Consider the following 18,489-nt stretch of genomic DNA (forward strand, 5'->3'; position numbering starts at 1 on the left):
AAAAGTATCGGGAAAAAGAACAAATTTGGGTCGAATTTGTGCGACAGCGGGAAACGGCCAATTTGAAAACGCACCCACTCATAATATTAATAATAATTAATCTAAAATACGTCTGTGAGTATACGATATATAATATTTTGTGTGTTATATATATATGTACAATATTCTATACCTACGATGCCAGCTAATGGGGCACACTAGGTTTTTTTTCCCATACCCGTCTGGCAGTGTTATATTATATATTATTTACTTTCACCGCGCGTATCATACATAGGTATAGGTAGGTAGGTATAGTGTTATTATTACATATTGGTCAGTTCCCCTCCAGTCCGGCACGCGCCGACCCTTCTATGGTACCAGAGATCCACTATGTCTTTAAACTCGCACATTAGGAACAAGGTGATACGTTGTTAAGTCATCGTCGGTCCTCGTGCTTGAAATGTGCTAGTGCTCCGAGTGCGCGTTGACGTTAATAACATCGACACTGCAACTGAAAACCGCGTTTCCGTGCAAACACTATCAGAAGAAGTAAGTAGCATCGTGATATATTTTATTTTTTTTGTGTACGCCCGTACATTATGTAGTAGACGGGTTCTAAAAAATTGTTAAACAATAGTAAAAAACATTTTGAAATTACCAGAAATATCAGTTCTATTTAATTCTGGAATACATGAAAAAAAAAAATTTCAACCACATCATAAATTTGACTACCTGATTTATATGCTGCATATTTTATAAGTACATATAGCATAATATTATAACACATTTTTATTCAAGAAACATCTAACCACGTAATTCTTCGATGCATGTTGCTTATATGAGTTATTAAATAAGAAATGAATTAATTAAAAATTTATATACACATTTTCGTATTTTAAAACTATGCATAATACGTTTTAATACGGTTTAATTTCAATAGTACGTTCGAATAAAAATAAATCTATTTTTAAACAAACCGCTGCAAAAGGTTTAATATTATGTCACAATAAGATTAATTATCATATTTTTTGTTACTTTATTTTTGTTTGTTTTGATTACATAAAAGCTGCAGTCATAATGTAAATTAATATACCTTTTTTTATGTGCACCTATTACGTTAATATCTTATTTAAAGCTTGTTTAACGTATGTTTAACTCACCAATACTTATTAATTACAGCTACAATTTTTTAATATTTATGCATCACAACAATAAAATAATGTATCTACTGTTTTGAATCATTATTTAGTTTTGATCAATATTTAGCAAAAATTATATGTTTAACATAATTTTTACAATTAACCATTTTGTACAAATTTTGACTATTGAAACGGCACTTGTATACTATAATTTAATAAATTTTTGCCATCAGTTTTGACACAATTTATTGATAAAAACGTTTTCTAACAAAATGATTATTAATTTTTAAACCAAAACAGTCTATAATACTTTATTCCTACTATTAGATAAAATTTCTATAATGTTTCTATACAAATTTTAAATTAATAAAGGCATAAATACGGCAATACATTATTTACATTTATTTTATACTCTAGATATACTAGACAATGTTTAAATAATATATCATCATGTATCTATAGCATTTACTTGTCTACATACCATAATAGTAATCGATTTATATAGGTTACGTATCGATTACATATAAACACATATTTTTAATAATTTAAATTCAAATTATTTCAACATATCATAATTGGGGAATAAAAATATATTTCATCATTTCTATACATGAATAAAACTGGATGACGGATAATGTGCATGTATTTTTATAAAATATAACTGTTCTATATTTTTTACTTATTATGTTACTTGGTAGATTATCAATATTTCGGTTTCGATGTATACGGTATATGCTCCAGCACAGTAGAAACCTATCAATGTTACTATAATAATAATATATTTAATTAATTACAGTGTTCAACGAAATTCAACAAATCTCAATTAGCCATTGTGATAATAATTTTATTTCAAGTTCGTGGCATTGAATAATAAGCACTTACTACGGATACACTGTTTAATTAGGAACGAATAGTTATCACATCGTACACACACGAAAAATTATATTATTCTTCATTCATCGCGAACGATTAAAACACTCTTTATAGTTGTGATATTCAAGGGCATATTTTCTCAAAGCGTTCATGAGTATTCACTACCTATTTTCTCATGGTTATTTATCACATTAACGATATTTACATAAACTGTGGAGTACATAATAATATATAATATTATATTATACACATCATCATATACAAGACATATTTTGTGTATACTTCCCAATTTAAATTAACAAATAGTAAACGAAAATTAATATTATTATTCCGATAGATCGACATTGTTTGACCCAAACCAAGAGGAAATATTAAACGATTTTGAAAGGGAAAGCAAAATATCGCGAAGCGAAAAAAGCGCGTGGCAGAGGGAAGTGCTAATGACGTGAATAAGTAATAAGTGAACCAACTGAGTAATACTCAATTTTTACATAACAAGAATATATTATTATGCATTATTGAACACCGATAATCTGCTCGCAATAGTCGAAACGTGTTTTAACAACCTATGCTTGTTTTGTGTTTACCGTTATGATATTATATATTAATTTTTATGATATAATTTTAATGAAAAGTTGATTTTTTATTATAACTATTATTATAGTTATTTTTTTAATAGAATTAATTTAACATTTAAATACAAATGAAGGACTTGTTTAGGTACCTGTATAATAATATAAGTGCATACATTTTAATTTCAGTATGCACAAAACTAAATATCGATTACTTTATACCTCAAAAAAATGTAATAACACGTTTTTTGTTCCCTAGTTATATTAACGTATTCTATTGTTGGGACCTATAGAGTTATAGCCAACGCTATGTGAAAGAATATGGTGGGAGAGGCTATTTTTTAATTATTATCATATTTTATAAACTTTGTAAGCAAATGTATGGGTATCAGCTTTTCAATTGAAACGTTACACATATTAATAATATCATATAATATTTTAAGACTATAATCTACGTTGTGATGAGCATAATATATTATGGACACGACTATAATAAATCGATGATACTATTATAATATTATAATAATGTAAATGTAAATGGATCGTTTACATAAATTATTTAAAAACGCATCGTCCCGGTTTCACTGTGTTTCTTGTAACTGCAGTCGTATGCACTATCTACAAATCAGCCTATCATTATTATATAAATATATAAAGCAATGTTTTTTATAATTTTTGATCTAAACGATTAATAACAATAATAATAACTTCAATATACTATGATTTAATGATCGATCGTTATTACACATGTATGTATAAATGTATAATATACTCTAATTGGTTTAGATATATATAAATATATTATTATCATTACCTATAGGGTCTTTAGTTTAAGGTAGAACGCACGCGCGTCCATAAGGAGGACGAGTTACTCAAGGTACACGTTTTAATATGTGTAAAAAGGAAAGTGGATTGAAACTGAAATAACTGTTATATCATAAACACTGTAGGTCGGTGGCCAGTCTGAACCTTCTCTTATGTGTGTGTTGCATTTTACTTTCTATTGATTATTCGTCCCGTCGTATCGTCCAGCCACTATATATATATATATATATATATATATTGTGTATTTATCATTATTTCGTATTGACATCTCGAATCTGCGCTAGCCTTTCAGTATCTTATAATAGATTCGTATTCTGTTAAATTTTTACTGTCCAAATCATAATATGAACTTAATATATATTGACGTAGGTTTTTTCTCCGGTTTTTTGAGAAGAAAACCCGTTCAAATAGTCTTATGATTTATGAGTAAATGGTATAAGGCTGTTATAGTTTGTATAAGGATTTACAGTTGTATATTATTAAATTATAATATTCATTGGGTCACTGTCTCAATGTAATATAATATGATCCTGTAAGATAGTGATAATTCCCTGTTCAAGGATTTATTTTTGATATGTTTTATAAACAATTACCTGCTGACACCATGTACACTTAAATATATCATGACACACCGATTAAAATATATATTTTTTTTTTTCACAACGAAAATACATTGTCTAAGTTTGTCCAAACAACAGTGCTGTATATAATTCAATGTATAATTTATGTTTAACTATAGTATACACGCGTAGTACTTACATCTACCAGCTATTATAATTTGAAATGCACAACAAGTTTTCGTTTTCTTATTTCATGTAGCCACTGACATTGACCAAAATAATGGACCAAAAGTTCGATGTACATATTATTATTAAATATAAAAATCGATCGCATATGAACAACTAATTTTTTCTGCTCTGAATAACACGCATCATATTATCATTGTGTCGAAAGCTTTTTTTAAAAAAAACTATAACGAAATAACAAGTGTACCCAACCTATAACCGTACTCCCTTCTCATAGCTGCCAGAGTAAATATATTCACATCCAGATGACGTTCCAAGAATCTAGTTCCCGGCGATTAATTTAAAAATATATCAGTTTCGCAACAAACGTGATTTCTTAATAATAATATACCAAAATTATTATATTATAATAACACGCAGTGTTTTGAATAAGATTGTACGGTGCCTATACAAATTTTCTGAAAACAAAATAACCTTAAATATTATGCAACTGCGCGTTCTAGGATACATATAACTATAAGATTCAAATATTTTTGGTCTCAACGAACTCGTATAGGTTTTTAAGTCGTCGTCATCGTCAATCGTCATCACCGCATTGATAAGCAACAGTCGTTAAAAATCAAAACGATTATAAACATTGGACGTTGTTCTGGCCGAACTAATGATCTATAATTCAATAAAACCTATAAAAATATAATAATATTATACTTAAAATAATATACGGTCGGACGTAATATGATATTATTGTTTTGTACGGGTACGCCGATATTTTTGTCACCATGTGTTTTGTGGGTGCACTGCATCGTGGTTTCCCACGACCATACATATATAGGTATAGATGTATATCATGATACAAAAATTACTTTATTCGTTTTGTACATGCGCGTTTAATCGGTGTGACAGAAAAAACAAAAAAAAAAAAAAAAAAACCAAAGTAAACCGAACGCGACTACGATTTCTATATGAACGATTGTCGCCCACGGATACATTATAGCTATAGAGGTATGCCTACATGTATATATTAGGCGTACATATTGTATACCGTTGCCACACAAACACTTCAAGTCCGGGGACTATATTATAATAACACAACTGCACAATTATTACATGCACCGGAAAATTGCGATTTACGTTCTCGTCATATTATTTTCGTTTAATTCATACAACAAACTGTTGGTACCTAACTATAAATACTACTTTATAATACACTATTGTATAGGTCGCCGTTTGCTATACACAACAACTCGAGCACACTCTTTACCGGCATTTAACAAAAATGTGTACTACATATATGTGATTGTATAAATATTTACGCGAGAAAACGATTTTCTGAATACAAACCTATATACATATAAACATCGATATCGGTTTTTAGAATTTTTTTTCTCATTTCAAACCCACCTTTCGAAACTGTGGTTTAATTATAGGTACCTATTTAATACTCATATTATATTATACGTGGCAGTGTATATTATACGGTTGCAGTATATGTATATTCACAATTTGCTTCCATTGTTAATTAATTATATCTTAGAATATTTATAATGAACGTATTATTATTATTTATCTCAATTAATTATATCCATGTTCAGTCCCGTGGTATTTACGCCCTATATACCTATATTTACAGTTAGTGGTAAAAAACGGCTAGAAATGATATTTCGATCCGACTATTAATTTTTTTTTTTTTTTTTTTTTTAATTTCGGTTCGTTAAAGTCTCCATGACATTGCAAGATGACGACAACTATCGTCGGCATTGTAACCGTTGCGCATTTCCAATATAGTATATAGACTCGAAACAACATTGTGTGTATTTTATTATTATACGATTTACCTACATCGCGAAAATTCTATAGGTACCTGTATCTGCAGTGGGGCTCATCGCCAGGTTAATATTATACTCTCGCTTTCGTTTAGACAGTGCAGCTAGCAGTGTATATGCGTTCGGCACACGCGCGCTTATTATGCACTCCCACGCCGAAAATATTACGAAATCACACGACGACGTGATACTATAAATTGTAAAATATTATTATCATCATCATTAAGAGATGTTTGAAGTCGAAGAAATAAAATCGTCGTACCTAATGGTATAATTAAATCTCTCGAAATCTTCACCACGTCTTTGCATAATTTGCGTGCTTTACTACGAGTCTATATACTTCACCGGCTACTAATCGTGCGCGATTCTAATATAGACACGTCATTATTGCTGTTATCGTGTTTGGACAATCATATTATTAAAAGCGCCCCGCGGACTCACATAACAAATTGTAATATATCAAGTATACATATTACATTTTATAGGTACTATTACTAATACCATAATTAGGCTTTACTAAAATCGACCGACTCTCTTAAAAAAAAAACAATAAACACGAGAACTTTTTTTGGTTTTCGCAAAATCAAACCACGGTTATAAACATCAGTATATGCTATTATAGAACTGATGTGAGTCTCTTTGAATTCGTCATGATACATCTAAACTATTGTCTACCGAAAATTTACGATACCTCTCTAACGTGCCACTGTTGCGGTTACCCTGCAGCTATAATAGTTGTATATACCTACGTCCTACGTGCATCGTCAATTCGTCGCGAAAACCGCATAAGTATCAAAATATTGACGAGTTGTTTCGTAGATATATAAGCACTCATAATGTAATAGCTGTTTATAGAAGACTATATCTAATATATTTTTATAGTATTAACTATCATTATTATAAACCTCTATTATACCTACCATTGCATTTTAGACAGTGCGTGTGACCTCGTCGCGTATACTTAGTATATAATATTGTCGCTATGAAGCAATCGTTTCGTAAAATTCTTCGATGACTTTAAAAGTAAGGATTTTACCGGTTTTTCTCTGAAAAAACCATGTTATTCTCACTTAACATCTATTATTATAAGTTTTTTTTTTAATAATATTGTTTTTAAAACGGTTTAGGTAGGTCATAATATTGTCGGGTGTTTTGATTACGCAAAATTTACCGATATTATTAAACCAGACAATGATTGCCAATAAAAAAAAAACAAGACAAAAACTCCAACAATCAAATAATTTATTTGTGCGTCAGCAATATGTTTATAGTATACACGAAATCAACATTTAACTTCATAGTATGTAGTCTCACTGTGGTCAACGCTATAATACATGAGTGATCTTTACTTGCAATACATTACTTTCACGGAATATATTGAGCGGTTTTTTAAATTGTAATTGTAATTATTAAATGTATATTTTTTTACTTTAATACGACAATGAAGGCCTTGATTTTAAATGGAAATGGAAATGATGTCTCAGTTGTGACATTTTAATGTACGCAAACGCAGCTTATTATAGTATAAAAACACAAACAATAAAAACGCCGACAAAATGGGATGCGAATTGAAATTATCTAACTGTTTCCGTAAACAATTTTAATTTTAATATTTTTTATTTATTTTTTTTTCAGACCGGTATTCAAAATGATGTTTAAATACATGTGTTTGGTTTTGTTCATAACGTGGTATCAGTTAGCTGATTGCCATCCTGCGAGCTCCAGCATAAAGTCGATAGATTCCATGATTGAAAAGGTAAAATTTGATAATATATTGATAAAAAATACTAACAATAATAATCATTCTCGTAATATAATATAGGCTGCAGTATATTGTAAGAAGCTTTGTTCGTCTTATTTTCGATAATCTCTATACGATATTTAGCACTAACTATAAACACATGCGTATAACACTTACAATCGCCGGGGATTATGATAAACGTTTAAAATATTTTATTTAATGTATAATAATATAATATTACCTATATATTATACAAGTGTTAACATGTATTGGCCCCGCATCGAGGACAAACTGCGTACGCGAGTCCGACAGATTACCGCACAACCCAAGGCAATCTGGGCATTACATTTTTCGAAACTTATTTAAACTACAGCTACTTTCATTATATTTTTATATTATATTATATATATATTGTATATACAGTATTATCTCATCCACAATAAAATAATGACTTAAATGTTAAGGTATGAATACTTAGAATAATACCAAACACAATGTATATAATTGCGTGTGTTTTAATTATTATTATCATGATTCATGACAGTTACCTATAATAAATAAGTATACACATAATGTTGTTATAGTGAATAATTAGGTATTATTATAACCAGACATGATTATAAAATTATTGTTATTTTAATTCTCATCGCAGTGCCATTGCCGCACAGCTCTCTGGTGACAGCAATAACGCGACGTATAATATTATTATGATATTATTTATTATGCGTGTCTCATCCTATATATTTCGTCATGATGATGACAATGATGATTACCGGTCGTTTTACAAAAATTTGTGTTTTGACACGTCACCGCCATAGGGTTATCAATGTATAATCGATATATTATAATTATTATAGAATATTATTATCAAAAACCAATGTACCTATATCTATTACTTACCTATTGACTATTAGTTATTACCTATGTAAGTATATATATACAATCAGACCACAAAATGTATAACACAAAATATAGGTAATTCATAATAATACCTAACCTATACCCACTATGATTCAATGAACATTGGACAACTATTTTTCTGTATGATGCTGGTTGCATGTAAAAAACCGGATTTATGAAATACATACCTATGGGCAGCTATGTAGTAACTTTTTAAGTTAATAATATACACATGACCGTTTATTAGGTTTTGATCTCCTAGAGGCAATATTTTAAGAGTCACGATCGGTTCGAAGTAATTAAAATAAGTCACAATAAGTAAAAAAAAAAAATAGATATAATATTAATAGGTAAATTGGTTCAATTTTTTTTGTAGTAACTATTTACTCTTATTTGCTTTCCATCATCGGCATTATACATGATCGCGATGACCAATTTCATAATAAAATATATTAAACCATTTTAAAACGCACTGCCATTAGTATATTTATAATCATTGCAGTTATTTTTCTTATCAATCGACGTCCAATCGTTTTTCATTGACATATTTTATACTTTGAAAGTATACAATCATCATCATCATCCTCATCATGTTATTACTTTTTCAATTACTACATATAAATTATTACTGTATCTATGCCTTGTAGGTACGGCTACAATACAGACATGTACTCGGAAATGTTTATACGTTTAATGATATTTTTTTAATTAAATTTCCTATTGATGAACATTATGTACTATAGGCGTCGTGAATATCCCATTATTGCAGGTAATAGGTATTATCGTTGTATTACTATTATAGCGGGTATCGCACGAACACGCGTAAACGATTTCCAATACCCGATACACTGGTGTGCGTGTGTACGCGACCGGGTCATTAAAATGGCCAGTAAAAATTAACTTCCATTACCGCATAACATGTAAAGATAATACAAACAAATCGGCAATTAAAATTCGTTATTTGCAATTTACTTAAGTTTTTTCAAGCGTGCTTAAAGTAGGCAAGTACCCGTATACACGTACAAATTATGTATAGTATATGTATAGTGTATTGTACTCAGTATTGCACCCTTTCTATATTATTAATATTACCTATGTTATTACGACACCGCTGCAACGAGTTCGCGTCTCGATGAAACCGTCGTTATCCGTACAACTACAGTTAGTATAGTAATACGTAAAAAATTATCATATTATTAACTATATCACACGACACACGCGCGCGCGCGCACACACACAGTCACGTGTGTTACATAATAATGATAGTAATAATAGTAATAATATAATCGTAGAATATTTATGTAAAATTTCGCTGTACCTACTTTTTACAACGGAGTCGCCGACGACGTAGCAGAACATAATACGCGGGTACAGCGCGCCGCCGCGTCGGGCGCGTACTGCATATAAATATTATGTAGTTGTTGGCTCGCGTCGTTTTTTTTTTCCTTGTAATAATATTACATGTTTTATATTATAAAATAATATGCAATTCATACGCGAGCCCACGCTCTCGGCGCTTATCGAAATGTATGTAGTTCACGCGCGTTGGCAAGTACAGGCACGTTTCCGCCCTCGCGATAAAATGACGCACAATATAATATAGTATACACTTCGGCGGCGGCGGCGGGGTGGTTTCGATTCGCAACAGAACCAACACAGCGATACATCGAGCCGAGAATTTATTATCGTCGTCTTCGGGTAGATAATATTATACTGCGGTATAATGTGGTATCGTATTACCAAAATTATGGTAAATATAGGTATATTAGGTATACCGCAACCATGGTTAGCGGTGGGCGAGTAAACTGTTTCCGAGTAAGCCTGATGAAAGTGAAAGCTGCAGTGTCGTCGCGGTTCTTTTTTATTTTTTTTTACTGCGTATCCACCTGACCACTGTGGACGTCGACAAACACGACAAAATGTCGGTCTTCCACGCGATACCTCATCAATATCTTTATAATATTCCGTTAAGGTATACGTTTTGACCGGTTTTCGGCTAGGCGACCGTATCGTATCGTATAAAATATTATATCATAATACAATTATTAAAACATTGTATTTTTTTTTTGTGGCTCATAGATATTTTAATTTTTAATATACTCCTGTATACGAAACGAATACGATGATATGACATTACTGTAAAACTGCTGCAGAACAACACATATTGTTGAAGATACCCATATGTATCGACTGATGGTCGAAATCGCTGTCGTCCCGCGTCCGACATTGTACATATTTACGTAAGTCGTAACATTTTAGTATATATATAGGTATAGGTATATCGATTGATTCATTATTGGCGATTGGTTAATATACTGACGGTCGACCGTCGGAATGAGTTCTAAAAAAATTTCCGATGACGAGTGTTCGTCCGACACGTCAATATTATAATATTAGGTCATGGGATCTACGTGGCATGCCCAGCAATTGCAAAGCGCATAACTTCACGATATGTCGATATAATAAACGATACATTTACTACTTACACACGCCGTATATATACATCAAACGATATCACCGAGCGAAATGGATTTTTGCGACTCTAAACGTTAATAATTATTGTGAATTATGATGAAATAGTTGTCGTATGGTCATAATATCGATATAATAATATAGTGTATTAAACAAGTCCGTTCGAATTTCAAGTATATAGGATGTTACTGGATGATACGCCTTACTCGGCATCAACCTAAATACCAGAATAAGTGTAATCGAAACTATAGAAAAAATACTTACATTTATATATTAAATATGTAATATAGACAGGCATAGATAGCATAGATAGCATTGTGTTGCAGAGGAGTGTTACACGCAAAACACAACGTTTTTAAAAAAGAAACAAAAATAACAAATAAACCTTAGCGTCATACCTTATCGTTTGCACACCGTCCTTTTGTAATAGTGTAAGTGTGTAACTAACATTTTTAATTTTTTGACACTAACCCAACATAATAGTATTATTGTTAATATTAGATTACGTGTATTACGTACGTCCACTGTAATGAATGTGTCTTAGAACAATGGACGTACCTGTTTATAATTTTATAACTTTTCACGGTTTAATATTTAATAATGAATATAAAAGGTATACCTAGGTATACGTAAACAAAGATGTATGATTGTTTCGTAAACGAAACACGTAAGTACATAGAACGAATACCCACCCGTGATTAATACATTCTATTGGGTAAAAAAAAAGCGCTAAATACTCATCACCGATCAATTAATGTATTCGACAATAATATTGTATAATACGAAACGCGAAGTGGCAATAATGGTAAAGTGCCACACGCGGTTAGATCACAAAATTAAATATTTATTCTAACGTCATAGTTGAATTTAAATGTAACGAGAGTCTCAAGGACCATTATGATACCCTCGGTTGAATTTTAATTTAACTTTCGAATGACATGTCTTGAGCATTATTTCACGTTTATTTCGTATGTTATATTTTTAATATTCAGAAATATTTATATAGGTACACGATGTATCGAACATGCATGCATAATTTTATAATAATAATCAGAAGTGTACTGCTTGTATTACTTGTATTTAAAAACAAAACTTGTACATTTTTACAACGTACAGTACGCTGAATTATTTTTTATTAAACGGTATTTTTTAATTTTTTTTTTTTAATTAAATCTTTCTTTTGATTGATTTATATATTTAATTTATGTAACAAAGTCAAAAATCATTTTAAAAAAAAAAAAATAATAATAATAATATGTTATATTGATATATTATAATGATGATATATTATAACATGGTGGTATGAATGTACAAGAGACATAATATTATTGTATATAATGTTTATTGATATTGTAGATAATATTAATTTGTAGATAGATCTTATAGAACCGTAAAACATCTATATATAAAAATAACATTTCCAAATAATCAAAATGTTATTGAATAATGGAAATCAAACATAATATGTTAGTATTCAAAAACGTACGTTTTCCGTGCAGTGTGCAGACACAAGTGTACACAACTACTGGTCTGAACATGACCACCATAATACTGTCCGTTGTATCTGGACACTGCAAAAAAAACGTATCTTAACTTAAATGATGGAAAATTATAATCATGTAAATTAAATTAATTTTACAAAATATCACCATATAAATTTTTTATCGTTTTTATTTATTACAATAAAAAATGCAAACGATGTAGTATGGAAATATAATACAGTTTAAAACTCTAAATAACTAAAAAAAATGCATAAGGATACACAAAAATAAAATATATTTTTAAACTATAAGATTAAAAACGATTATAATATGGGCTATATTATTTATAAACACTCTATTCGTATGTTTGCACTTAGGCATTAATTAATTTAGTTTCACATTAAATATATCATAAAAATAAAACTTATGTATATATATGTATGTATAAGAGAATTTAAAAATGTTGCGCTTATTCGGAATTTGTAATTAAGAAGAATAAAATCCATTACAATTCTACATTTTTAAATCAAAAAATATGATTTTATAATATTATATTTATGATTTTAATTTTTTCTACAGTAAATCGATACGTACATAATTAAGTAGATACATTTTAAATCAACCATTCCGTTAAATATACTTAATCTTGAATAAATCATAAATCTAAAATGTTTAATTGAATTAAATAATACGTTCTGTAATTTGAGTTCTATGATGTATAAAACTCTTGGGATAATGGCGATATATCAAATATCTAATGGGAAAAAAAATTACAATGGTTCTCAGCAAATTACCTATACTTATAAATACATATTCGAATATGATTTAAATATACACATACGGTTTTAATGAATACATTATATTACTATTAATTGTAGTAATTAATTATTTTTTAATAGTATAAGTATAAATTTTAACACTGAAAAATAAACCAACTAAATTGAAATTTCATAATAAGACATAAACAAAATATCATTTATACTATACAGGACATAGGTATAGGTACAAAGTAATTATTGTGAATTGTCTTAGATATTCACTTAACTAATGCATATACACCCGAGTGTTATACAATAATTCTATAAACAGTAAACAGAAAGTAAATAGGAATTAAATAATTATGTCTTATAAAAGTGTGTTTAGCTAGAACAATCTTAACATTAACATCGAGGAACTAAATTATAATTTTTTTTTTAATGTGCACTTTCATTTTGGAGTCTTATTACGAGTAGGAGGCAGGTATTAAATATGATTAATGTGTATCATAATATTGTTTAGTGTGTCACAAGAAAGAATAAAGTCAAACAGAGATGTTCTCATTGATGTTTAAAATCAACCGATAACAGTTTTTATAGATAACCAAATTGCTGCTTACCTACAGCACACTTGAAATTGGCACGTTCTAAAATTAAAATTAAATATCGCTTGTTTACGATAATTTTTTAACACGCCCGTTTATAAATAAAACCGTACATATAGGTATTATGTTTTCGGCTAACGCTTAATTGAGATTTGAGTGTACGGATGATTAAGGCCAATTTGATTTTAATTACCCTCGATGGTTGATCGATATAGTATTAGTATTTCACAATAGTTATACACCTACAAATAATTACCGTATAATCTATCTCATAATACTCTGTAGCTGTGTGCCAGCGCCCAGCGTGTATAGCTTGTAGGCATACATAACATATTATATATCAATCTAACATAAATTATAATAACATAACGTATACCCAGTTGCGTGTCTTATGATCTATATAATTTAAAATATTGTATACATAATTGAAAAGACATAAAACTTACCTGCGTCATAATGCCGTTCATATATCATTATTTTAAAATTGTGGTAGGCAAGAAAAATTTAAACTGCAACATAAAATATCTATTACATTATACTTATAGAGTACTTATTAGGTATAATATTGGGAACCTATTATAACTGCCATGTGTAATAATAATAATTAAAGATTTATTTTAAATTGATTTTTTTATGAAAAATACTCATGTGTTATCTTTTAAAAAATTTGTTTCCCATACAGGAATCAGAAGCATTTTTATCTGTTGAAGCAGAAGACTCATCTAGTCATAAGAATGTCAGAGACAAAAGGACGATCGGCTTCTTAAGGCAGCTGTTCCCAAATCTATCTCAGGTAAAATTCAACACTCTTTACACTATGATATAGTATAAACCAACCTATAACAAACTCAATAACAATCACTCTCTTATGCGCTATTAATCGTTCTGATAATTATTATATAATAAATCGACGTTAAATAAAAGACAACAGGTACCTACCAAAAGTGAGTTTTCGATAATGTATCCCATATTATCATGGATAATAAGTAACTCGATGTTTCAACCAATACGCAAACAGTTAAAGAATAATTGTATGCATTTTTTTTTTATATTATTATCTCGATGTGAAATGCTGACAAATTCTCTAGAGCGTATCTGTCGTTCGTGTAGCTTTTACAGTACCGGATTTACCAGAGCAAGCATTGTATACTACGGGCACATTATATGATGTAATTTTGTTATAGAAAATGTAGGTTATTAATGTTTGAACAAATTAATTAATGACGAAGTTATCAAACGTTGCGATAATTAAATTAAAATATCAAACGTAGATGTTATATCATAACACGTCGTGACCTATATTATATTCAGAACTATGTTGAATAGTTACATTTTTAATTTATTTTATATTTAAATAATTAAATCATTATATTCGTTCTCTGCATATTATTCATATTCTATCTTATAGATAGGACGACTCGCTTTAACGGGCTGCGCTCAATATTTCGAGTATTTCATTATAATATTTCATTATTACATGCATTCTCATACGTATCGGCCATAATTTTTTATTAAGCTTAGATTGAGTATAATTCATATTTTTGTCTATAGCACAAAACGTGTTTTGAGAAATGTGTATACGTTTAAGAACAAATCATGTCAATATTGTTTGTTAAATTAGACATTCGTAAGGGAAACCGGAATAGCGTAGAACCAACACACGTCGATAACTATTCGGTGAGATTAACGAACGGCGCTTGTAAGATTATGGACGAACCAATATTGACCGATTACAAATGAACAAACGAGTGTTACAGCACGTCGAGTATAATAATTAATACTATAAATTTTAATATTACCGTTTCGTCCGTTACATTTAAACTGTAGACAAGAAAACATTTTCGTGGGTTATATCGTTAGGCAGATATTCGAGTGTTCTCGTTAAAGGACAACTACATTTTAAGCCAAAACCAGTATATGGTGTACACCTGGACATGCGATTTTTTTTTTTTAATACTCTTACGACATAGGTACGCTTAGTGGTTATGTAAATAATTATTATACACATATTATGCAGTCATGCAAACCTACTATAATTTGCTTTAGCGATTCGGACATAGAAATTAATTCACTCTCGTGGATCGCGATGTTTATTACTAGGTAACTACTAAGTGTCTACCTATACCTACCTAATAGCTACCTCCTACACGCGTGGATTATACGCAAAGTATAATAATGATTTAAAAAAGTAACAATGCCATCGTTTAACGAATACTTCGCGTTCACCCTGAACAATAGGCGTGAAGACGTGAAGTATATGTTAATATTCTCGAATCACATAGATTTCGTTTAACTTTTTTATTTGAGGTAGGTACCTACTTGTAGTTATTATTACGTGACTGTACCGTTCAACAAATGCACAAAGCTCACGTGTTAGTTCGTTAAGCACACATATACATATTACTATACCGTATATAACACGCATTACGCATTGAACTTGATAACTTATCAGATACAATAACGTCAAAAATGCCCGCTTTACGCTTTTAAATGCAATTTTCACGAAACAAAAATTAATAATACGCACAAAAATTCATGCACAACTGCTGTCGTAATTGAATTAACGCTAACGACAATAACAAACTATTTCTTCCGAACGGTAGACATATTTTCTCCACTGTTAAAAAAAAAATAGAATAACAACAAAGTATCGTTTATAAAAATCTGTTCTTTTATTTTACATCGTATTTGGGATACCGGCTAACCGCGAAGCGTCTAAGTGCCGTATTAGTCAATCGCACGTTAAACCGTTATAATAACTATTTGTCTTTTTTTTATGATCGGCAATTCTGATTCAATATTAAGATATCGGTAATAACAACAACGACAAGGACAAATAATACTTCATTTTGAAATCTGTTAAAAAGAACATGACCAGAAGCCAGTTTAGTTTATGTAACTGTGTATGGAACATTATAATAATAATAATAATATATATGGGTACTGTGTTAATTTCTAAAGAACAGCCATGACATTAAAAAAAAGTTTGCTACTTACCTCTTATAATCATAAAAGGCAAAAGTGATTAAAATCAGTATATTATATTATTTAGCGTCCAACAGTCAACTGTTGTTGAGCTATTCGTTTAATAAAAAAAAGTCTACTGTTTCTTAACCTATTTTACTATTTCAAATTAAAAACAGTTATTATCAACGTATTAAATTGTATCGTTTAATGAGTTGTATATATAGGTTTATAATATTTCGTTATACTTTTAGATTTTTCAATAGTCACTCAATAATTTGTTTTCTGACCTTATCATTAAACGAATTGATTTAAAAAATAATAACAACAACCTAACCTACTTGAATTCCCAGCATACACCTATCAATTTAATTAATTTTAAGAAAAGTTGAGTAGGTATATGAAAAAAAAAACACAAAATCCTTCTTTCTTTTCGAGACGCACGTATGAAATATATTTTCGGTATTCTGTTTATTGTTAATGGTTTCATTCGTTCGAGTCATTGAAAAGCTTAGAAAGTATATAATAGTAAATTTATTACCTAATAAAATACAAAATGTTTCAACGACAACGATCATAACAATAAATAAATAAAAAAATATGGAAATATTTTATAACCGTAATACGCGCGCGCGCGCACATACAATTAGTAAAGTGACTTGCAATATGAAAACTTCTTACTTTTTACTAACGACAATGATGAGTGATGACACAATACATTTCAGCGGTTTCGTTGGATGTATTATCCACGAGTGTATAATATAATAGTATTATACTAAGTGGGCAAAACAAACAATAATGTACAGGGCAAATAGGTAAAATAATATACCTGTCCAACAACTTAACCGTACTATTTATACAACTTGTTGTTGCCGAAAACGCCTCAGACAACGTTGCTATAATAGTAGTCTCTGATAACAACGATCATTTATGTGACGATGTCGGAGAAAATATTTCTACTACGTCCATAATATATTATGTACCTATAAAATAAAAACGATTAACCAACAGTCATCGCGGATAGTACCTACTCTACTACAACTCTGACTAGACGTCGACTTTCTATACACGTATAGGTAAAATACCTATATTGCTGCAGTACTCTAAGAGTGAGTACATATATTTTTCTTTTGATGTTTTATATGTGCCCGATGTATACAAGTTTGATTCTCTAATCACTATACATAGTAATTTTTTACTTGTTTAATCAAAAATATAAAAAAGTAAGAAACTTAAACAATTTTTTTAATGCCCCTATATATTGTAAAATAAATAAAATAAAATTTCAAATTATGTAAAATATAAACACATACATTAACTAAAAAAATAACTGTGATAGAGTGATGCGATAATCGCTGTATAATATTATATTATACTTGTTCTGAGTTGTTCACCACATTTATACATTTCCGTAGGTACAACCGAATTCGAATAATTGCCTTTAATATCAACATAATTCTGACTCTATCTGTCTGAAACAAGTTTTGTTAATATCACATGCATATAACAATTATGTTTTTACATTAATAATTATTATACAATGACGAAATTCTGATGTCAAGTAACTATATTTTATGCTTTTATAGTTGGAGAATTATTAAAATAATAAATATT

At 29.6% G+C, this 18,489-nt stretch overlaps 1 protein-coding gene across 1 annotated transcript in view; it reads left to right on the forward strand.

The window, feature by feature from the left end:
* Positions 1–366: 366 nt before the first annotated feature.
* LOC132923794 (uncharacterized) overlaps positions 367–18,489 on the forward strand; it is a 37,535-nt gene continuing 19,412 nt past the window's right edge. The window contains 3 exon segments of the mRNA XM_060987766.1: positions 367–528; positions 7,593–7,713; positions 14,594–14,704. Coding sequence (XP_060843749.1) covers positions 7,606–7,713; positions 14,594–14,704 — 219 coding nt within the window. The 5' untranslated portion in view covers positions 367–528; positions 7,593–7,605.

Source organism: Rhopalosiphum padi, chromosome 3, assembly GCF_020882245.1.
Source record: "Rhopalosiphum padi isolate XX-2018 chromosome 3, ASM2088224v1, whole genome shotgun sequence".
Taxonomy (NCBI): domain Eukaryota; kingdom Metazoa; phylum Arthropoda; class Insecta; order Hemiptera; family Aphididae; genus Rhopalosiphum; species Rhopalosiphum padi.